This window comes from Nicotiana sylvestris, chromosome 1, assembly GCF_000393655.2.
Source record: "Nicotiana sylvestris chromosome 1, ASM39365v2, whole genome shotgun sequence".
In the NCBI taxonomy this organism is placed as follows: Eukaryota; Viridiplantae; Streptophyta; class Magnoliopsida; order Solanales; family Solanaceae; genus Nicotiana; species Nicotiana sylvestris.
Window position 1 is genome coordinate 29,331,503 of NC_091057.1, and position 23,858 is coordinate 29,355,360.

At 39.3% G+C, this 23,858-nt stretch overlaps 3 protein-coding genes across 4 annotated transcripts; 1 reads left to right on the forward strand and 2 right to left on the reverse strand.

Moving 5' to 3' along the window:
- Positions 1-386: 386 nt before the first annotated feature.
- LOC104221343 (pentatricopeptide repeat-containing protein At5g06540-like) lies at positions 387-3,546 on the forward strand. 2 transcript variants are annotated; one of them, XM_009772387.2, is made up of 2 exons: positions 387-717; positions 1,363-3,546. In XM_009772387.2, the coding sequence occupies exon 2, from the start codon at positions 1,769-1,771 to the stop codon at positions 3,296-3,298; it is 1,530 nt and encodes a 509-aa protein (XP_009770689.1). In that variant the 5' UTR covers positions 387-717; positions 1,363-1,768; the 3' UTR covers positions 3,299-3,546. The 2 variants fall into 2 exon arrangements, with proteins under 2 accessions (XP_009770689.1, XP_070014775.1); XM_070158674.1 differs by having other exon boundaries at positions 388-717; positions 2,226-3,546.
- Positions 3,547-13,777: 10,231 nt separating this feature from the next.
- Positions 13,778-15,633, reverse strand: LOC138868203 (uncharacterized). Its single transcript, XM_070145632.1, has 3 exons — positions 15,185-15,633; positions 13,991-14,414; positions 13,778-13,927 (listed from the first exon to the last, which is right to left on the reverse strand). The coding sequence occupies exons 1-3, from the start codon at positions 15,631-15,633 to the stop codon at positions 13,778-13,780; spliced, it is 1,023 nt and encodes a 340-aa protein (XP_070001733.1).
- Positions 15,634-17,863: 2,230 nt separating this feature from the next.
- Positions 17,864-19,438, reverse strand: LOC138868204 (uncharacterized). Its single transcript, XM_070145638.1, has one exon. The coding sequence runs from the start codon at positions 19,436-19,438 to the stop codon at positions 17,864-17,866; it is 1,575 nt and encodes a 524-aa protein (XP_070001739.1).
- Positions 19,439-23,858: the final 4,420 nt, after the last annotated feature.

Genomic DNA, 23,858 nt, shown 5'->3' on the forward strand with positions numbered 1-23,858 from the left:
CCAGTTTTCGGGCTGGTCATTCAAAAATAGCCAGCGTTTGTAAAGTCATTGAAAAATAATCGCTATTTTGCTGCAACAGGGACCGGTCCAGCATAATATACTGGAGATCAGTGTACCTGTGTATGAACTTCCAGCATATTATGCTGGAACTCCAACATGCAAAAAGTTCCAGCACAATATACTGGAAATCAGAGCACCTGTATATGAACTTCCAACATATTATACTGGACTGGTATATTATACTGGAACTCCAGTATATTATGCTGGAGTTCCAATATACTTATGCTGGAACTCCATTATAATATACTGGAATTCAGTAGTATATTATGCTCGCGTATTTTTATTTTTGAATGACCACTTGTAAACCGGCTATTTTTGAATTTCTCCCCCTAGAGCCGCTTTCGGATATGAACCAAAGCCTAACTTTATTCAAATTTCATAATTGAGGCTTCAATAGAGCGAAACCAGACCCATTGGTCTGAATTTGAAAACTTGAGACACCCGATTTTCTAACTTCAGACCATCAAAGTGATTTTGAAGCGGCTAAACTTTAAATTCTTTGTAAAAATGTCTATTCTTTAAATAGATGTCTTAAAATCGGCTATTTGTGCACTTCGCCATGTTGATATAGAGAAAAAGTTCAATGCCTTTCGTAACAGTTGGTTTCTTTGCAATCGTTGATATGCTATAAGAAACTGAAGAGAAGACAATCAATAGGTGTGTTATAAACTCTTTGTTTCTCGTTCTTTACAACATACTTGCTGAGTTTCTGCGTGTTTATGTTTTTGTGTTGGAAATGAGGTGGAATTAATACGTGTATAGTTTGTAGTATGCATGAAGTAATTTTTCTCCATATCTGTGTTTGAAGGGATAATTAAGTGAATCACCAGTTGCAAGTTTGCAGCTGCTGTAAAGCCGTTAGTTTAATTGAATGCTAGGTGTTTGTTAAAATGTCTAGATGGCCGATGGGTGTGAGAACAAGATAAACATATTTTCCTGTTATTAGTTTTTTTTTTTTGTTCCATGATGAACAAGTTATCACTTAAGTTACCATGTGTAGGAAATTGGACTTTTTTTTGTGATTACCGAGAAATCCTCGAGGGCCAGCTTGAACAAAACTCATTGGATAATGGGTCCGTCCCTCTACTGCGAGTATACCACTGAACCAAAGCCGGGGGGCAAATTGGACTGGCTATTTCTTGAGACTGTAACATGTGTCATAATACTTACTTTACTGGATACACCATCTATCTTGGAAACATTACTTCTAAAGTGTGGATTTCCGGGCAATTGCCTATTTGTGTGTAGAATTGTGATTAATCGTTCACTGATATTGTTGCCTTAACTGTTTTCGACTGCCAGGCCGAGTATGTTCTCCTGATCAGCTACATCTGCAAAGATGTGTGGACAAACCAGGCGACTTACATTATAAGAATATGCACGATGCTTGCAGTTAGTATATATATTAGTATGATCAATCATTATCAGCTAAAGCGATTAAAATAGTTTAGGATCAGGAAGTGGTTTAATCTACATTCTCTGCTCTGGTGGTTGTGCAGTAGTTGTATGCAATTGTAACATGTACTAGAGAATCTGGTAAAGCCACTAAGGGCGTTGAACCATTACCCCTAGAAACCTCAGACAAATGATCAGTATTTCAAAGGTAGCTGTGCTGGTTTGAAAGGAAGTATCATGTATTGGAGAAGTCTTAGGACTTGTTTCCTGAGATGAGGAATGGGAAAAAAAGAAGATCTTTTCACCATTCTAAATGATCCGAAAAGCAGTCAGCGAAACTCACTCTGCCTTAACGCCCTTCACACAAAAGTGCAGAACGCTCAACCACCTAAAAGAACTCCACTGCCAACTCCTCAAATTCTACCTCCCTGAAACTCCATCAGCCATTGCCCCACTTCTTTCATTTGCCGTCAATTCTAGCAATCCTTCTTTCTTTAATTATTTGCGTATTGTGTTTCAAAATCTTGGCTACCAAAGTACTTTTCTGTACAATACCATGATCAGAGGATACATGCAATCAGATTTGCCGATACCAGCAGTTCTATGCTACAAAGATATGCTAAGAAATAAGCTTATTGTAAATAATTATACTTTTCCGCCATTGATAAAGGCTTGTTCAATGATTTTAAATGAGTTTGGTCAACATGGTTTTTCAGTGCATGCCCATTTACTGAAATTGGGATTACAACATGACCGGTTTATTGTTGCAGCATTGATTGAATTTTATTCCCTAAATATCGAGATGGACAGAGCACGTATGTTGTTTGATGAAATTACCAACAGAGATGTGGTTATGTGGACCAGCATGATTGATGGATATGGGAAAATAGGGGAGGTGGGGAAAGCTAGATTGTTGTTTGATGAAATGCCAGAGAGAAATGTGATTTCTTGGAGTGCAATGATGGCAGCATATTCACGGGCTAGTGATTTTAAGGAGGTGCTTTGCTTGTATCGGAGGATGGAAGAAGACGGTCTTAAGCCGAACGAGTCTGTTCTTGTGAGTATTCTCACGGCTTGTGCTCATCTAGGTGCACTGGCACAAGGTCTTTTGGTACATTCATTTGCTAAGCATTATAATTACGAGTCAAACCCAATATTGGCTACTGCATTAGTTGACATGTACTCTAAATGTGGTAGAATGGAGTCGGCTTCATCAGTTTTTGAAGCGATGACTTATAAGGATAGTGGAGCATGGAATGCCATCATATCAGGCTTTGCAATGAATGGAAATGCAGTGAAATCGGTTCAATTGTTCGATAGGATGATAGCAAGCGGGAATCGTCCAAATGAAACCACTTTTGTTGCTCTGCTCTCTGCTTGCACTCATGCAGAAATGGTCGACGTAGGTCTTTCACTGTTTGCAAGAATGGGCAGTGTTTATGGGGTTGAACCCAGGTTTGAACATCGCGCCTGCGTGGTAGACCTGTTAGCAAGAGCTGGTAAGCTCGAGGATGCTGAGAAGTTCAATGAGGAGAACATGGGAGGGATAGAGAAAGGGGATGCTAATGTATGGGGAGCTTTACTTGGTGCTTGTAGGGTATATGGTAATGTTGAAGTAGGTGATAGGATATGGAGAAAGCTGTCTAACATGAAGGTAATTGACCATGGTACTTGTGTACTTGCATACAATATATACAGGGAAGCTGGTCGAGATGTAGAAGCTAAGTGTGTTAGGGAATTGATCGAGGAGATGAGGACAAAGAAGCAGCCTGGATGTAGCGTCATAGAGGTAAATGATATAGCTGAGAAATCCTTTGCAAGTGATTTATTACATCGTAAGTAACAAGAAGTCTGTAACTAGCTTAGTCGTTGCCTAATGTAATGTATCTTATTGATTGAATATGATACTAAATGGTCAGATTATAGACAAAAGTAATGTGTTTCCCTTCTTTTGTTTTTCTTCTGAAACTAAGTTTCTCCATATTATGTAAAATGACCTGTGGAAATTGGTACTCAGATTCAGAGTGGTTCTTAATTCTTATGCTAAGCTATGTGGTTCCTAAGATTGCTGCCAACCAGATTGATTAATTACTTGAACAACCTGTACTGTCATTTGCTTCATTGCTTTCTTGTAGTTTTATGCTTTCTGGCCCATTATTACAAATTCAACGGTGTGTATCCGTGATGAAGTGTTCATAGTAAATCGAGCATCACACTATGGTTGATTTGTTTTAGATTCTCCCCCACCCCCTTATCTTTCCTTTTGTCTTCTCTTGTTTTATTTTCGACTAGTATCACCCATCTTTTGATGCTCTAGGTCTTTAAGCATGAGTTGCATGTGGGTTGTAATGAAAATATAGTCAAACCTCTCTATACCAGTATCATTTATTTGGATGTTTTTCGGTTTTTATAGTGAATGCCTGTTATATACCTATAACAATATTTGACTTTTAAATTTTTTTGGCTGTTATAAACAAAAATTATCCAAGAATCAATTATTTTTTAATGTACATACAAGATAAGAAAATTATTCAAATTTAAAGATTCAAAAGATATGCATATTTAACTAATTAAATATTAAAGAAAGTTATACATTATTAATAAATTTATGATTAAATGTACAAAGATTTAAACTCTGATACACACATTTTAAAGCTACAAGAAGATTAAATTCTTTCAAGGTTGATGGAAGAACTCTATAATTGTAGCTTGTTCCTTGTTCCGTAGATTCCAGTCTCTTACTAGCAATATAACATTTGAATTGGCGAAGATTTGTGTCCAAACTTTCAGCAAAAATGTATCTGTTAGTTTTCCCTTGAAGTCAATTTAATAGCTTAACAGATGAATCTTCTATCTTAGTTCAAGTAGTAGTAGGTTGAGGTCAAATTTTTTAACTTATTATTGGTATTCTTAGAGATTCTACATGGCTATTATAAATGAGTAATTTTACAAAGATCGTACCGCTATAAAGATGGATGTGCTTTTACAGGTAAAAAAGTAAAATATAACATAAAAAATCGATGGTCAAAATTTTTTTTAGCTTTTACCGTGAATGACTGTTATAAATTTTGTTATAGAGATATTTGACATCATACTAAAACTAGTAATATGTTTATGAACTGTGGCCAGTATGGTAAGTTTAGATTTGACATCAAGTGCACAGTTTAGAGTACAAAGTAAATCATGGTATGTACTTGTTTTTCGCCCCTTCCTCATTATCAAATTAATTACTCCATCTGTCTGAAATTACGGGGGACACTATCTCAAAAGAGTGACACTTTATATATAGAAATAATTTAATTTTAAAATTCTCATTTTATCCTTAATGAAATAATTTATAGTCATACAAATATTTATGACTTATTTTAGATCATATTTTTTTTTAAAAAAAATTCTTTCTTTGTCTCTTAAATTTCATGCCCATCAAAACAAGACCATATAAAAAGAGACGGAGGGAGTTAAGGGTGCTTATCGGGCGGATTTGGCTTATTGGTTATCGGTTTATAAATGTAGTAATCCGCTAGTCCACTAATAAGATATCAGGCGGATTGGTATCGGATTAGCGATTATCAGACAGTTTATCGGATTATCGATTAAGGAAAATTTTGGAGTAAAGCATCACATCTACTTTATCTTTGCAATAATTCTGGATGAAGTAAATGAATCCCTTTGTATTGAAAACTGAACTAACTGAGTAAGACTACAAAATAGAATTTTTTTTATTCTTTATTTCACGTAGTTTAAATAGTACAATGTACATGATATAAGCTAAGAGTCCAATAGGTGAAAGTTGCTACAAGAGATAATCCAAAAGCGTCTTTAACGTCTTAAGCGGCTAGACTACAATTCTAAGTCATTATCATAATATTTGAATATACATGATAAGATTAAGATGATCTAACAGATCTAATAAGTGACACCATTTCAGAAACTCTGAATTAGAAAGTTCTGTGTCAGATAAAGGTGCTCTTCAAAGCTGAACCGACTAAAATTTCTTGACTTTGCCTTGTCTTTGCAAATCAAATTCATTCAAAGTCGGAGTGGGCATAGTATTTGGGCAACGAAATTATCAATCACCTTTAACTTACATCATATACTTGTATATGTATATGAAAGTAGCAGACTAGCGTACTACTCTGCCCCAAGTAACTTACATTCCACATCAAAATCTACATCTATTACTAGATCATGACATGTTCCATATACCTTGGACCGTCCAATAAATATTACTTTATAAATATAGAGGTAAAAGTGTAAATATAAAAATTCTTAACGGGTTAATGATTTATCCTATAAGAAAATTGAATAAATCGTCCATAAACTGTTAAGCCGTTAATTACAAAATTGTAATCTGTTCACCAACCATTACCTCGATAATCCGATACCAATAAGCCAATAAATTATTTTTGCGCTAATCCTTTATTTAATATTATTTTCATTAATAATATATTCTTCATTTATTCCATAAATGACAATTTCTTTTACAATTCTAGCACATTTGAAAAATAAGTTGACCCTCAGATTAAGGAGTTAGTTTTATTCTAATAATATTCATATCAATTCTCTCTCATCATTATAGTAAAACTTTCTTTTTTTTCACTCTTTTGTAACGGCACCCCCTCCCTCTCTCTTCCTTTATTGTTGCTACCTAAATATTTTTACTTATATATATATATATATATATATATATATATATATACCTTATATATTTTCAACTAAAACATGCATGCATTTTTTGTTTATATTTTGTATATTAATAATGTGATTAGCTGGAATTTTTTTGGTGGGATGTTCATGGTATGTATAAGATATATTTTATACTAGAAATATACCATAAATATAAAAATCTTCAAGAAAAAACCTATGCATATACTATTATATTTGTAGAATATTTATTGTATAAAACTTAATTACTTTAAATATGCACTATATATATTTAATATATTTGTAAAATATTTACAATGCCAATTAATATACGTTTTATATATCAGTAAGATTTAAATATACAAACATGAAAGAATCAAAAATCAAATAATATAAAATTAGTCAAATTATTGTTCAACGTTAATTTAGGAAGTTAAAGAGAAGAATCGGAACTGCTTTGGATTTTTTTTGGAATTGAATGCTTTAAATTTTTTAAATCGTGATTCTGGGTCCATATTTGTAGCTTCATGCTAAAAATATAATTATTCAGATGTCTTTTTTGTAGAATATTTATTACTGTTAGGTAACTGAAATTTTTTCTTAAATATGGCCTACTTATGTTTTTTCCTCAAACGGTTAAGGTTCGATTTTGCCCCAGAGAGAGTCCTATTCTAATAGTCAACATAAGCCTTATGACTGCTTAATTTGTTCTTACTCTAAACGTTCAAAAGTTTGTAGTAATGAAAAACATAGATTTTTAAATCAATTTTTGTTTTTATGTAATTGATTCTGTCACACCTCCTTTTTACACTACCCGAAGGTATATATATGGAGTTTTTTCAATTTAAGTGACATTATTCGAAATGAGATTATTTATTCATTTTTTATTCAGAGTCGCCACTTGGGATGGTTTGGCTTTTGGTGTCCCAAGTCACCGATTTATCTTGAATCCCAATTCGAGGAAAATATTCGACTTTCCAAATGAAGTCTGCGAACCAGAAATTCTAAGTAAGGAATTCTGTTGACCCGAGGGAAGGTGTTAGGCACCCTCGAATCCCGTGGTTCTATCACGGTCGCTTAAATTGTTGTAATGGCTAAATATCTGATTTTTATACATGTTATGACTTGTGTGCTTTTATTAAGTTTAAACCGCTTTTATTATTATTTTTTTAATAGAATTGCAACGTCGTGAAAATGCATCTCGAACCACGTCACAATCAATGCACCCGTGGTTGTTAATACGTTCCGACTCCGTTGAGATTTGGATTTGGGTCACATAAATGCGCACCCGAATTTAAGCATGTAATTTAATTAAAATCGCGTCTAAAGAGTCTAACGCGTTATTATCTTTGCCGTGAAGTTCGCTAAATGGCCACTCCCGAAATCTAAGTAATTATTAACATCTATTGAGGGCCCCGCAGTTTGTGCGTCTTTGTTTGGCGAGGCTCGCCTCATTTATTTTAAGGATATCCTAAAGTGACTACATTTCTATTAAATTCGTTTCTAAAATAAAAGAGAAAAAAATCCTAATTAGTTACATGCTTAAAAAAAGGGCGTAACATATTAAATGCTAGATTAAGACAAATGTTAACGGAAAGGAATATTACTAAAATTGAAATTATAAATAAACTACGGAATCGACAAATAATATGTTCAAAAGAAACTAATTATCCTATAACTAGATTAAACTCGCATTGTTAGATGACTTGAACCGTTGGAATTAATTATTTACGACTATTTGAAACTAGAATCAATCTTAATTACTAATGCATATTCGAAAGTTTATTAAATTCAAACGTTAACTCGTCTTGTTTGAACTCAAATCATGCCATAATGCCTAATTCACGAAATTAATTTAAATTCATGCTTTAACTAAATTTAGCTACATGTTCACGATTAACCTACTGTTGACAATATTAAAACCTTCAAGCTAGTGAACTAACCAGTTTTACCAAGCCGATTCATTAAAGACCAACTTATGTTATTTTCCTCTTACTCCAATTGTTAAACAGTTTGACAGTAATGAGCATGCTTAAACATATACTACCTAATAACCAAACTAAAACAGAGTATTATTTAATACATCACTACAAGATGCCTAGTTATGCAAAGCAACCGAAATTTACAGAATAATAATACATGAGATAACCTAAACACAATCAGTAAAAGAGACAAAAAAAAAGAAGCTAAATTAAAACTTCAAAGTTCCATTCTTCATATGTATTCATGCTTTCACATTTCAGCTTACAATATCGATAAGGTTACGGCCATGTACCTGGTATTAGAAGTAAAAGAAGAGGAAGATCAGTAGAAGCAGCAGTAGCGTAAATACACAGCAACAACAGGTTCAGCAAAAGCAAAACCAGTAACGACCAGTAGAATAACCCAGTAACAGATTGAAAACCAGCAGTACCAGAATGCAATCGTAGTCAAAGCAGAAGAGAGACGGATACAAGACGCAGTAGTTTACTGATTTTTGAATAACACTCAAGGAAAAGCAACCTGAAATTATTCAAGTAAAAGTTCATCTTGTTTTTCTCTTTTTGCTCTCAAATTTTGATTTCTCAAAATTCAGTCAACTCTCTCAACTTCCTCCTCTATCCTCTCCTACATATTGTAAAAATGACTCTATTTATAACCAAGACTCTTGTCTTGAACCACTAACCCGAAATATTCCCATAATTGCATGCCTTGCCCCCACTACTTAATGTTTTTAATTCCCTTGTTCCCCATGCCTACATGTTTTGTCCCCCACTATATTAAACAAATACATTATTCCCACTCCATTATGTCTTGTCCCCCACCATGTACTATTGTAATATTATTAATGCCTAGTGGACGGAGCACTCAGATTAAATAATTGTTCATATTTTTAATTCCAAAAATACCCCTACGAACTTACTGAAATTACCATTTTACCCCTGAAAATACTGCAATTTACCATTCTACCCCCATCAGCTATAACCAATTCGCCTAATCAATTCTAACCAAAATACAACAGCTATAACCAATTCCTAAACAAATTCAAACTAAATGATGAACAACAAAGAAACAACTGGAATTATTTTGACTGAACAATATTTTTTTTCTCTTAACAACAAAAATACTTTCAGATTCAACAATAATAACAAACAAGTAGATTCAAATCACTAAACTCAAAAAATCAATTGAACTTCAAATTAAATCTAACAACATTATAACCAACACACTTCTATATTAAACTAAACAAGAACAAATGAATAAAAATAAACTGAAGAAATAATCAAGAAATGAATCAAACATATACTGATTTCAAATCCGAAAATATCAAACAAGATACGGACAGAAATGAAACTTAAACCAACTAACCGGATCGGATCAACGACGAACTCGACTGGACCTCAGTGAACGATGAACAACGACGGAATCAAACAAAACCAAACGAGCTCTTGAGCGGATGGCAGCTCTTAGTCAGGCTCGAGCCAATGAAAGCACACACGAACTCCATGATGAGACAGAAATCAAAACTGGCATGGAGACGGGAGGCGGACTTGTTATTTGCTCGTGCGATGGGCTGAAGAAGAAGCAGTTGCGTTTGGTTTTATGGTTGTTTGGACGTGAGGCTATGTGTGTGTTGAGGTGAAGCAGCAGCAGTGGCTGCTGGACATGGAGCTTCGCGACTGGAGAGGGCGAAGAGAAGATGAAGAAACAACAATGGCTGCTGGAGATGGGTCGACGGTGAGGCTGGGCTGTGTGAAGGGAGGTGGTAGGGAGGTGGTCGTTTGGACGAAACTGGTGGTGGTTGCATGGCTGGAGGTCGACGAGGGGTTGTTCATGGCTGGAGGTCGACGAGGGGGGGGGGCTCGACGACGAAGAAGACGAAGGAGCGTGGGCAGCAGCTACCATGGGGGTGAGAGGGTTGTTGGGACGTGAAGGGGAAGGGGTAGCCATGTGAGGGAGCTTGGTTTGGAGAAGGAGAAGAAGATAGGGGGGGACAGTTTAGGGTTTTTTTTAGGGTTGGAAAAATGAAAAAAAATGAAAATGGGGGTGCGTTAGGATTAGTTTGGGTTATGGGGCAGACTGGGTCGGGTCGACCCGGTAGGAGTTTATTTGGTTTGGGCCATGGTTGATTTAAATTAGATGGTGGCCCAATCCGATTTTCTTCCTCTTTTATTGCTTCTTTTCTTTCACTTTCTAAAACTAAAATTCTAAATTAAGTTACAAACTAAATTAACTTATTAAAAATACTAATTAATTCCTAGCAACAATTATCATATAAAATGAAAAATGACAATTAAAATACAATCACACAATTTGGACATTAAAGGCTAAAAATGCAAAAGATGCCTATTTTTGTATTTCATTCTTGTAAAACAAACTTAATTACTCATAATTGCAAACTTAAATCCTAAATGCAAATGCGACATATTTTTGTATTTTTTATTAATTTAGCAAATAAACATGCATAGACAAATGCAAACAATACAAGAAAAATAACACAAAATTCACAACAATTGCAAACAAACAAAAAATTGTTTTATTTTTGGAATTTTTGGGATTGATTCTCATATAGGGCAAAAATCACGTGCTTACTGCTGCCCCTCTTTTTCCGAAAACACGAAGAGTTTCGTGCAAAGATAAAGTGAGCGATTTTTGCCCATCCGAGTACTCCGTGTGAAGCATTTTTTGAAAAAGATTTAACCGAACCTTTGCTTCAAAGGTTTCCTACATATCCCTGGCTAGAAGGGAATCAGGTTAATGTAGTTCGAGAAGTTTTGGTAGTTGAGACTACCATGGAACTGCGATGCTGCTGTTACTGCTGTTGCATGCTGTTACTACTGGTTTACCGACCTCCTTATTACACCAAAGGAGAATTAAAACTAAGCTAGCTATGCCTATCAAATACTAGTTACAAGATTCCTATCTATAATTCTTTCGCAAATTGATCTTGAGTCTTAGCTGATTCTGCTTATAGACTTCGATCTGAATCTTGATGCTCGCAAGTTGTAGGTGCTTGTTTATTTCTGCAGCATTGAGTGAAGCGGGATTGGCGGAGCTCGTGACTTCAATCATATTTTGAGCGATACGCACTTTGTTTGTTCCAGTATTTGGGCTCATCTTTTTTTGTTCTTTTCTTCCTTTCTTTTATTCTGGATTGAGACTCACTCCATAGGTCATCTCGATCCCTGTGCCTCGAGGTCAAACCTGCTCAGACAACGAAACAAACAAACGAATGAAATTTTTCTGCCCCAGTTTCACTAGGAAAATTTCGTGAGTTAATTGCCATAAAAATCTACAGAATTGATGAGGGGATTGGAAACCTCAAATCTAAAAGACGCAACTCAGGGATTGGAGCCCTAATGTCGACTAAAGTAAAATCGCTCAACTCAGGGATTGGAGCCCCAATGTCGGCTAAAGGAAAATTGCTCAACTCAGGGATTGGAGCCCTAATGTAGGCGAAAGGAAACTTGCTCAACTTAGGGATTGGGGCCCTAATGACGGCTAAAAGAAAACTTGCTCAACTCAGGGATTGGAGCCCTAATGTCGGCTAAAGGAAAATTGGTCAACTCAAGGATTGGAGCCCTAATGTTGGCTAAAAGAAAAATCGCTCAACTTAGGGATGAGAGCCCTAATGTCGGCTAAAGGAAAATTGCTCAACTCAGGGATTGGAGCCCTAATGTCGGCTAAAAGAAAATCGCTCAACTCAGGGATTGGAGCCCTAATGTCGGCTAAAGGAAACTTTCTCAACTCAGGGATTGGAGCCCTGATGTCGGCTAAAAGAAAATTGCTAAACTCAGGGATTGGAGCCCTAATGTCGGCTAAAGACGACTAGGGAATGGAGGCCCTATTTCTAAAATCTCAACTCAGGGATTGAAGCCCTAATGTTGGCAAAGGTGACTAGGGAATGGAGGCCCTATGTCTAAAATCTCAACTTAGGGATTGGAGCCCTAATGTTGGCAAAAGTGACTAGGGAATGGAGGCCCTATGTCTAAAATCTCAACTCAGGGATTGGAGCCCTAATGTTGGCAAAAGGTGACTAGGGAATGGAGGCCCTATGTCTAAAATCTCAACTCAGGGATTGGAGCCCTAATGTTGGCAAAGGTGACTAGGGAATGGATACCCTATGTCTAAAATCTCAACTCAGGGATCAGAGCCCTAATGTTGGCGAAAAATAGGTTGATATTGGGGATTCTAAACTAACCCTTTTTTTGGAATTTTCTTCTTATTTCTCTTTTCGTTTTTTTTTAAATTATTTTTTGTTCAGTAAAAATGCAGGAAAGAATTTGGAGGAAACTTCCCTTTTGGGTTGATTCCTTGCTGCAAAGCTGTTTCTTGCACTTGTGCATTTCTTTTCTCTTTTGGTTGCACCTGCTTCTTGCTCGGTTGCTTTGGATTGCACCTGTTTCAATTTTCCAAACAAAGAACAATTGTCAGTTTGAAAACGATGGTTGGTTTGGTGGCCTTGATCATTCCAATTGCTTGGTCCCGGCCTCATTTCTGTTGAGAAACTTCGCCATTGATTGGCTTCAAAGGCGACCCCCTTTCAAACTGATAAGACTCAAATTTCAGGATTTCATGATGACTCCCCCGTGTAAGGCTTTGGTTCTCATTCCGCTTTCCAAACCTTTGCCTTTGACTTTCTTCTCTTTTTTTTCAATGCCTTTACTTTGGAGGTAATCAAACATCATGATCAGTCGGGATTGGACTGACGCACCACTGAGGCTGGGTATTTTCTTCACCTCTTGCCAGACGGAGCTCTGTAAAATCGGTCCTGCCACCTTTTCTTTCTAACACATTTTGGAATTTAGGGTTAAGCCGAAAGGGATTCAAGGAAAAGTAAAGAAAGGACAAGAAAAAAAATGAATTTGAGGAGAAGCGTCCCTTTTGGGGGAAAGAAGGACCTATCTGGGGTGCATGTAGACTTCAATAGACATGACATGCTTCTTGGACTGGATACCCGATATGCACAACTATCCAACTCATTGTGAACCACATCTCTAATCGAGAAACCTGGCCAGGACTCTTTCAGTGGTGGGGGTGTCTTCTTTTCGATCAACAACGCCCTTTGCGGGTTTTCGCCAATCGACCTCTCTCATTTCTCTTCTCACCATCGCCTGATAGTACTCTTTACGAGTTTTCACTAACCAGGCTCTCTCATTTTTAATTTTTCTGCTCACCATTGCCTTATGGTGCCCGTGTGGGTTTTCACCAATAAGACTCTCTCATTTTATTTCTCTCATTTTTCTTGCCTCGGATCCAAGTAGCTGTATCCTCTAATCCTTGAACATTCTCACTGATTGATCGGAAGGACTTGAAAGGATTTGGGTAAAAATAATTTGAATCGAATTACAACTTTGGAACCATTCAAACGAGATTATCGCAGGACCATTACAACAGCTCCCCCAGTTTCATTTTTGAGGGAATTTGGATTTTTATTTTGGTGTGACTGAACCCCAGAGAGAGGCTGCCTACGTATCCTTTCGGAATCAAGTCAGACGTAGTTCAGGAAAACATCTTTTTCTTTTTTTTTTTCATTTTCGTTTTCAATTTTTTTTCCAATAACACTTTCAAGTTCCAAAGAGGGCAATCAAAAAAGAGTAACCGACACAAATGGGTTTGCAAAGGGTAGATAGTGTTTGGGTAGTGAGAATAAAAGCCTTCGTCCTCCCAATCGGACAATGCTGCTGTTACAGAAAAACTAAACATAGTACCTTTTGACTGCATCCGCATTTACAGCTGCTTCAGGATCATTTCCTTCGATATCGCCCATATACAATGATCCTCTCGGCAATATCTTTCTGATGATGTATGGGCCCTTCCAATTAGGAGCAAATTTTCCTTTTGCTTCCTGGTGATGGGGAAGAATACGCCTTAAAACGAGTTGCCCCACTTCAAAATTTCTAGGTCGCACTTTCTTGTTATAGGCACGAGCCATTCTTTGTTGGTACAACTGCCCGTGGCAGATCGCAGCCATTCGTTTTTCATCGATCAAAGTTAATTGTTTCAGACGGGTTTTAACCCACTCACTGTCTTCAATTTCGGCTTCAACAATGATTCGGAGAGAAGGGATTTCGACCTCGGCGGGTATTATGGCTTCCGTGCCATAAACCAAAAGATACGGGGTGGCTCTAATTGACGTGCGCACAGTAGTGCGATATCCCAACAATGCAAACGACAGCTTTTCATGCCACTGCCTCGAACTTTGAATCATCTTTCTCAAAATCTTTTTGATGTTTTTGTTTGCTGCTTCAACGACACCATTGCCTTTGGGCCGATAAGGAGTAGAGTTCCGGTGCATTATCTTGAATTGCTCACATATATCCTCCATCAAATGACTATTCAAGTTTACAGCATTGTCTGTGATAATAGTTGCAGGAATGCCAAAACGATAGATAAGATTGGAGTGCACAAAATCTACCACAGCTTTCTTGGTGACAGACTTGAGAGTGATTGCTTCAACCCATTTTGTAAAGTAGTCAATGGCAACTAGTATGAATCTGTGTCCATTTGAGGCTTTTGGCTCGATTGGCCCAATGACGTCCATGCCCCAGGCAACAAATGGCCAAGGTGCAGACATGGGATGCAGTTCTGTGGGAGGTGCATGAATCAAATCACCGTTCACCTGACACTGATGACACTTCCGAACGAAACTAAAACAGTCCTTTTCCATGGTCATCCAGTAATAACCCGCTCGAAGGATTTTCTTTGCTAAAATATACCCATTCATGTGGGGCCCGCATACTCCCGTGTGTACCTCATGCATGATTCTTCCAGCCTCTTCTGCGTCAACACATATCAACAAATTGAGGTCCGGAGTTCTCTTGTACAAGACATTCCCACTCAAGAAGAAACCACTCGCGCGCCGTCTAATGGTTCTCTTTTGGTCTCCACTGGCTTGCTCGGGGTACTCTTGAGTTTTCGGAAATTTTTTGATGTCATGGTACCATGGTTGGGTATTTGGTGCTGCTTCAATTGTATTACAATAACCATGCCTTCCCTGATTTGAATTTCCAAGGGATCTATGTGAGCATTGCCTGGGTACGACAGCATTGAGGCCAAAGTAGCAAGTGCGTCGGCTAATTCATTGTGACAATGAGGAATGTACCTGAACTCTATTGACTTGAATCGCTTGCTGAGGTCTTCCACATGTTTCTTGTAAGGGATAAGCTTAAAATCTCCGGTTTCCCATTCTCCTTGGGCTTGCCGGATAATCAGATCTGAGTCTCCCATGATCGACAACTCTTTGACATTTTGGTCGATTGCCATGTTTATACCCATAATGCAAGATTCATACTCGGTGGTGTTGTTTGTACAGAAGAACCGAAGCCGAGCTGTGGCTGGATAGTGTTGACCAGTGGGTGAGATCAAAATTGCCCCAATTCCAACACCTTTTGCATTTACCGCCCCATCAAAGAAAATTTTCCAAGCATGAGTGTCTTCAGATATTGCCTCAACTAAATTTACTTCTTCATCCGGGAAGTAAGTTCTCAAAGGTTGATACTCATCATCAATCGGGTTCTCAGCCAAATGATCCGCTAATGCCTGGGCTTTCATTGCCGTGCGAGTGACATAGACTATGTCAAACTCCGTGAGCAAGATTTGCCACTTTGCTAATCTCCCAGTGGACATTGGTTTCTGAAATATGTACTTTAAAGGATCCAACCTGGTTATGAGGTAGGTGGTGTAAGCTTGCAAATAATGTCTCAGCTTCTGAGCGACCCATGTCAAAGCACAACAAGTTCTTTCCAATAAAGTGTACTTGGCTTCATAACTAGTAAACTTCTTGCTCAGATAGTAAATGGCCTGCTCCTTCTTTCCGGTAACGTCATGTTGCCCGAGGACACAACCAAAAGAATTTTCCAAGACGGTCAGGTACAAGAATAGAGGCCTCCCTGGCTCAGGTGGGACCAAGACTGGCAGATTCGATAGATATTCCTTGATTTTATCAAAAGCTTCTTGACATTCAACTGTCCATTTGATTGTCGCATATTTCTTTAACAACTTAAATATGGGTTCGCACGTGGAGGTCAACTAAGCGATGAAACAACTGATGTAATTCAATCTTCCCAAAAAACTCATAACATCTTTCTTGGTGCTTGGAGGAGGCAAATCCCGAATAGACTTTATCTTTGTTGAATCTAACTCGATGCCCCTCCGACTGACTATGAATCCCAAGAGTTTGCCGGATGGTACTCCAAATGCACATTTGGCTGGGTTCAGTTTCAAATCATATTTGTGCAACCGCTCAAAGAATTTTCTCAAGTCCCGAACGTGGTCGTCCTGGGTTTTGGATTTGATGATTACATTGTCCACATACACCTCTATCTCTTGGTGCATCATATCATGAAAAATGGCAGTCATGGCCCTTATGTAGGTTGTCCCGACATTTTTCAAACCAAATGGCATGACTCTATAACAGTAAGTGCCCCAAGGTGTGGTAAAAGCTGTCTTTTCTACATCTTCTTCATCCATCAACACCTGGTGGTATCCTGCGTAACAATCCACAAAAGACTGTATTTCATGTTTGGCGCAGTTATCAACAAGGATGTGGATATTTGGCAAAGGGAAATTGTCCTTGGGGCTTGCTTTGTTAAGATCTCGGTAGTCAACGCTCACCCAGATTTTTCCATCTTTCTTTGGCACAGGAACTATATTAGCCAGCCATGTGGTGTATTGGACCACTCGAATCACCCCCGCATTTAATTGTTTTGTGACCTCTTCTTTAATCTTGTCACTGATATCAACTTTAAATTTCCTCTGTTTTTGCTGGATAGGGGAATAATCGAGGTAGGTTGGCAATTTATGGACCGCTAGATCGACACTTAATCCCGGCATGTCATCGTATGACCAAGCAAACACATCTTTGAATTCAAACAAGAGTTGGATCAATGCGTCCCTGGTTCTTTCATCTGTATGAATGCTTATCTTGGTTTCTTTGACTTCTTCAGAGCTACACAAATTAACTGGCTCGGTTTCATTTAAGTTTGGCTTAGGTTTATTCTCAAATTGTTCTAATTCTCGATTTATTTCCTTAAAAGCCTCTTCTTCATCATATTCCGATTCTTGGTTCATTATTTCACAGTTAGACAACGTGTTTGGATCTGGGCATGAAGTACGCAAGCATGTCATGTTATTTAAAGCCGCATTATTAGAACTGAAAAAAAAAATAAGAAAAAGTAACAAAATCAGAAAGAATGAAGAGAGATGAACGATGAAATATTAATTTCATTTCATTGAATTTTGAAGATAACAGGGTTCACATTGGTAATTAAAAGACAAGAAACTAAAGAAAAACATCCGAGTTACACCCTGACATAACTCGTGATGCAGAAAAAGTGGCAGGGCAGGTCTAGCGGGACTCCCGCCTAATTGGGAATGGCGTAGCCTTCCAATTCTGCAGCTTGGCATTGGGACCCATATACAGCACCTTAGCGGTGCTTGAGCCCTCCCCTGGCTGGACCATGTGGGTTTCATATAGTATCTTCCTCATTGTCCCACAGATCTCCTCAATCTCTTCGGCAGTAAAGGCCTCAATCTCTTCTTTCTTCTGGTATTTCGGCTTGACAAATGTTCTGTAAAGATGCGGAACCGGCTGAGGCAAAACCCAACCATCATTCTTTCTATCATTTGCCCATCTTCTATCAGCTGGAGTGAGTCGGAAGCCCACCCCGAAGAACTTTTCACTGGTGGGCAGGGTGATAAGTTCAACTATCCCTTGCAATGATTTCCCAAGTCCCTTCCCCAGTTTGAAGCCATGCCGGATCATTTCTTTAGCCACCATGATTTATGAATTAGAAAGGAAAGGTTGGGGGCAAGGTTTCCCTTCTTTGTACTGTTCTGCAACCACAATTTCAAAAGCCTGATAAACTATGTGCTCACTCCCCTCTCTTGCTTCAAGACATGGGAATGATGGGTCCCGATAAATTGACTGCTCATCTTCTCTGTGGACCACGATCTCTTGATCCTCATGCTCAAACTTCACCATCTGATGAAGAGTAGAGGGTACAGCCCCCGCTGCATGAATCCATGGCCTCCCCAAAAGAAAGTTGTAGGATGTGTCCATGTCTAGAACCTGGAAGGTTACTTCAAAGTCTACTGGGACGATGATCAGAATTAGATCGATCTCTCCAATTGTGTCCCTTTTGATGCCATCGAAGGCACGTACGCAGACATTGTTGGGTCGGATTATTTCGGTCCCAATTTCCATGCGCCGTAGAGTTGAAAGTGGGCAAATGTCTACTCCAGAGCCTCCGTCCAACATCACCCTTTTCACGTAGTGCCCTTCGCATTTGACTGTTAGGTGCAAGACTTTGTTATGTGCGGCCCCTTCTGAGGGTAAATCATTTTTGCTGAAAGTGATCTGGTTGATTGCGAACAATCTTTCTGCCATTCTCTCCAACTGCTCTACAGAAATGTCAACAGGCATATATACTTCGTTAAGGGTCTTGATCAATACCTTCTGATGTTCGGCGAAATTCATCAACAAAGCCAACAAGGAGACTTGTTCGGGAAATTTTTGAAGCTGGTCAATCACCTCATAATCTGCCATTTTCATGTTTTGGAAGAAAACCTCCACTTCTTCGGCACTCACATGCTTCTTAAGTGGGAAGCGCTTTCTAGTAGCATTGTTTACCTCTTCCAAATTGGAATACTTTTCAACAGGGTTATTTTCTTGAACTTTTCCTTGGATTTCTTCACCTTTATAGGTCACCACCATTTTGTTGTAGTTCCAGGGCACAACAGTAAGATCTTTCATGGGCTTCTGTGGCGCGCGTCCAATAACCACGGGCTCATTAAGCCTTGATGGTTTAATTGGCCCTTGCATCACATAAACCCCTTTGGGCACATACATCTGGGTTGTTTTGTTCAGCTCGAATCTCCTAGGAGGACTCAATGTCATCTGCTTTTCTTTAAGGCCTTGAGGGACGTAGAGAACAACATCTTTGAGAGGCGTTGCCCCGCTCTCAACTTCCATGTTCTTCTCTGACTTTGGAGGGGTAGTTTCTTTCTTTTTCTCCCCTTTATCTTGCTTCGAGGCAACTTTTGGTTTCTTTTCTTTGTCAGCAATGACAATGATGGCCTTCAATGCTAGGTCAAATTCCTTATCCTCACAAATCATTCCAATTACCGGCCCGTTGTTGTGGGCTGGCAGTGGGTTGTTGGTCACATTGGGAACCTCTTCATCCCTCAACATTATATTCCTTTGTTCTATCAAGTTCTCCACGGCTCTCTTCAGAGTCCAGCAATCATCCGTGTCATGCCCTTCTGCCCCTGAGTGATAGGTGCATCGGGTACCGGCTCTGTAAGCAGGTGATGCTGGGTTTTGCCTGGTTTGAGGAACAGGCTGTAGCAAACCCATTTGAATAAGCTTCGGTAACAGGCTGGAGTAGGTTTCGCCAATTGGTGTGAAATTTGGTCTCTTGGGCGGTTCATGAGGGTGGAAATTATTTTGTGGAGGACGGGGGTTGTAGTGGGTTTGGTAAGGAGGTTAGTTTCTAGGAAATGGAGCTTGATTTCTGTTGGCTTGTTGTTGTGGCCGGACATAAGGCTGAGTATTCATGACCGAGTATGGCTGAGGAGTATAGGCCAAATCTTGGTGAGGGTAATAGTGCTGCGAGGTCCTTTCTGAGAAAAGGGATCTGGGAGTATAGTTTCTCCTTGTACCCGACGCTGCCATGAATGTTTCTTCCCTTTTCTTTCCCTTTGATATCCCTCTAGACCCACCCTGAATGGCTTGGGAGGTAGCTCTGATAGCGGATTGGCTTAGAATTCGACCCGTTTTTATCCCATTTTCAACCATTTTGCCAATCTTGATAGCTTCAGCGAACGGTTTACCCATTGCAGACATCATATTCTGGAAGTAGTCAGCTTTCTCAGCTTGAAGGAAAACTGTGACCATTTCAAATTCATCCATCGGAGGCTTTACCCTGGATGCCTGCTCATGCCATTTAACTGCGTACTCTCGGAAGCTTTCTGAGGATTTCTTCTTCAAGTTTGTCAATGAGTTCCTATATGGAGCAATATCAATGTTGTACTGGACCTGCGTGACGAAATCTCTAGCAAGATCGTCCCAGATGTGCCAGCGGGATATATCCTGGTCCATGTACCACTCAGATGCGATGCCAACCAGACTTTCTCCGAAATAGGCCATGAGTAGTTCTTCCTTTCCACCGGCTCCTCGCAGCTGATTGCAATATCTCTTGAGATGAGCAATAAGATCACCATGCCCATCGTACTTCTCGAATTTTGGGGTTTTGAATCCCAATGGTAGGTGCACATGAGGGAACACGCATAAATCAGCATAGGACACACTTTTCTGTCCGCTCAAGCCTTGTATGCTTTTGAGACTCTATTCCATACTCCTCATCTTCCCCACAATCTCTTCTTGCTCGGGAGTTTTGGTGGTTTTTTCTTGCCCCGCAGCGAATTCAAATTGGGGTGGTTGAGGGTAAGTATAAGTAGGAAACTGAGGAGATTCCACTTGGAAAGATGGTGCTTGAAATGTGAAGGAAGATGAATCAAAGTTAGGCCTGGGTAAAGCAGGTTGTGTCGTAGCTGAACAAGGTGGCGCGGTGAATATGTTTGAAGCCGCGCTTGAAGCTAAAACCTGGGGACGAAACTCAGAAGGTGTTCCAGCAAAGTGGGCTGAAATGGTAGGATATCCCAGTGGGGTATTTGGATAACTTATGGGGATGTTGGAGGTCCCACTTGTCCTGGGGAAAAGCTCAGGGAATCCAGGGATCGCACTTGGCGGTTCTTTCCCATTGGCCTAGGCGTCCCACATTTCCATCATGCGGAGACGCAAAATTCTATTTTCCTCAGCCGTTGCTGACTCAGAAGTTGTGATGGCCGAGATCGGACTATCCTCTGGAATAGGAACTCTTGGCAGAGGAATTTCTGAAGACATTTCAACGCTTCTTTTTGACCTTGTGAAGTATGAATGTGAAGCCAGACTACCACAAAACCAACCACCTTACTATAGAACCTCGGAATTGGAAGACAACAAATCAGTTAGTTTGAAACAATTAACACATAGGAAATCACACGTTGGGGTGTGATGCACCTATACAGTTAAATATGTTTCTACATGTTTCGCAACGGCTGCATGTTTCATCCCGGCTCTGCTTATTTTCCCAATTTTCTTTTTCTTTCCACTTTCTTTTTTTTTATTATTATTTGAAGTTATTTACAAAAACGTGACCGGATCCGATGAGGATTGCCTACGTATTACGACGTCGCGTGAATCAGATCATTACGTAGTTCAAGAAAACAAGTGTGAAAAAGAAACAATTTTTTGGGGATTTTCAAATTTTCATTAATAAACTCCTAAACTTTCTATTACAAAGACTTCAAACTACTCATTTTCTTGGAATTTTAAAACTATCAACAGCCTAAAAAAATAATAATTTCCAAAATACAAACTCAATAAGTGAAAAATCATAAATACATCAATGCTTCGACTCCTGGGGCCCGTGGGACATTATTCGGTCTCACGGGCCTATGTGCAAGATCCCCTTGAAGCCGCTTCAAATCATTCATTATCTAGCTGACAAATGTCATTACAATAGCGAAGAAAATTGGTCTGAGTCATATCCTCACATGCGTGACATTTCATGACGATGTAGTCAGCAATGGCTCTAATCCTCTCTCGGACAATACCCTTTTCCTGAAGTAAACGCCCGATTTGCTGACTCCGGGCTTCCAACACTTGAGTGTCATGGTGATTTTGATTCCACAATTATTGGATATCTTTGTCTATTTGGGCCATCAAAGCATAACAATGTTCCCTATCGGCTTTAAAATTCCTGGCTTGTTTGTCCGCCTCATTTTCAAGGGTGATTAGCTTTCTCTTTAGGTTGGAGATTGTCCCCTCATATTTTCTTTTCATTTGTCGCGCAAACTCTGCCCGCCCTTCTGCATTATCTGCCAACTGTGCTCGGACTTTTGCTAGACTAGCCTCAGATTTTTCTTGGTCATCTTGACACTCGAGTACCTTTTTTCTTAGACCGCTTATAAGCCTTTCATCTGCCCAGCTTCTTTCCGGGTTTCTAGCAGCCATTCTCGTTTTATGAATTTGAGCTTTGAGAGACTCGTTTTCCTGAGTTAGATTTTTCTTTTCCCCTTCATCTGCGGCAGCTTGGATACTGTGGCCAAATTTGAGGTCCCTGATTTGTCGCTCTAATTTACTTGTCTTAGCCCTATAGCTTTCTTCTTTTGCCAACTAGCCCCACTGCTTCTGTGAGTTGTTAGTGAATTGTTGGACATGAGGTCTCTTAGGAGGTCTCTCGGGCTCTCGAGGAATTTGAAATCTTTTGCCAAACCAAACCATATAATTGGGGTCCACCTCATCTCTAGCTAGATCCCGCACCATAGTCTTGGGTTCGAGAAATCTGCACTCATTCCAAACTTGGCGAACTCCTCCTTCTGTAAATACAGCCTCAGGGCCCAATTCGACAACATGTATACTCAAATCTTCGTCATGGGGGATGGTTTGAAATCTTCCCAGTTGGCGCAAAACCCTGTGAGGAGCATATGGTTGAAGGCTACGGATGCCCATTAAGAGAAAGTAGCACACTTTAGCTGACATGTATATGACTTCGGTGGCAGGGAGCCATCCAAACGTCCACTCAATTTTATTCGAAGTTAAAAAACTCAAACGGGCAAACCAAGCTTCGCTACCCTCTGGAAATTCAACCCCCACCACTCGGCTTTCAAATTCTTTGATGCAATCCAAACCAGTCATGCCGTAGTTCATATACCCGACACGGTGGCAGAGATGTTCCAGTATCCACAGTTGTAGTAGTAAGTTGCAGCCTTGGAAGAATTTTCCCCCTTCTCGACAGATGGTCAAGGCTCGGTAAATCTCAGATAAGATTAGGGGAACTAATGTGCCATTAGCTTTCTTAATTGCGACATCAATCATTCCCACGAGGCCCAATTCTATGTTGCCGTCATTTTGTGGACATATTATAACACCCAAGAATGCTACTATAAAAACCAAACCCCGCCTTGCCTCCCATTTATCTTTATTTTCGGCATGGGTCAGACCAGTATTCGGTGCTTCGAAACCTTGGGGATCGCCATAGCGTTGGTACAGGAACTGGAAAGTGCAAAACCCTTCAGATAAATTCCCATCCTGAATATCCCGGCTAATACTCAACATATCCAGAAACTTGTGAGGAGATACTGGTCTCGGTGACACCGGGTACCAATTTCTAAGGTTTCCGCTAAGGCCGGCGTAACCCGTAATTTCCTCTAGCGTGGGTGTGAGCTCAATATCAGAAAAGCGAAACACATTGCGAGTCGGATCCCAAAAAGGTATCAAGGCTTCAATTACGTCCAATCTTGGCTTGATGTTAAAAAGTCCGACAAGACCACCCAAAACTTTTATCACAGTTCCTCGGCTACCTTTCCCTAGGTCATTCCACCACATGTGGAGTTGTAAGTGGATCTCTTTAAGAGCTGAGAAGGGTTCATTTTCATCTGTGCTCATCCTGCACATTTATTAGGGCGATTTAATTTAAAAGGTTATGACTCATTTCGACTCAAGAAAAGGTTATCACTATTTTTTTTAAAAAAAAAAATTTCATAAAAAAAAATTCGGCTTTGCAAATATGGCCTTTCAGCACTTCGGGGTAGAAGATTTTAAAGCTGTGTTTGCTAAACGGCCAAAACCTTAAAAAAAATACTAAATGTGGATGTTCTTGCAAAAGTGGCCTTCCGACGCCTTTTTGGGGACATTCGACTGTTTTAGACAAGAATGACATTACCTTCTCATT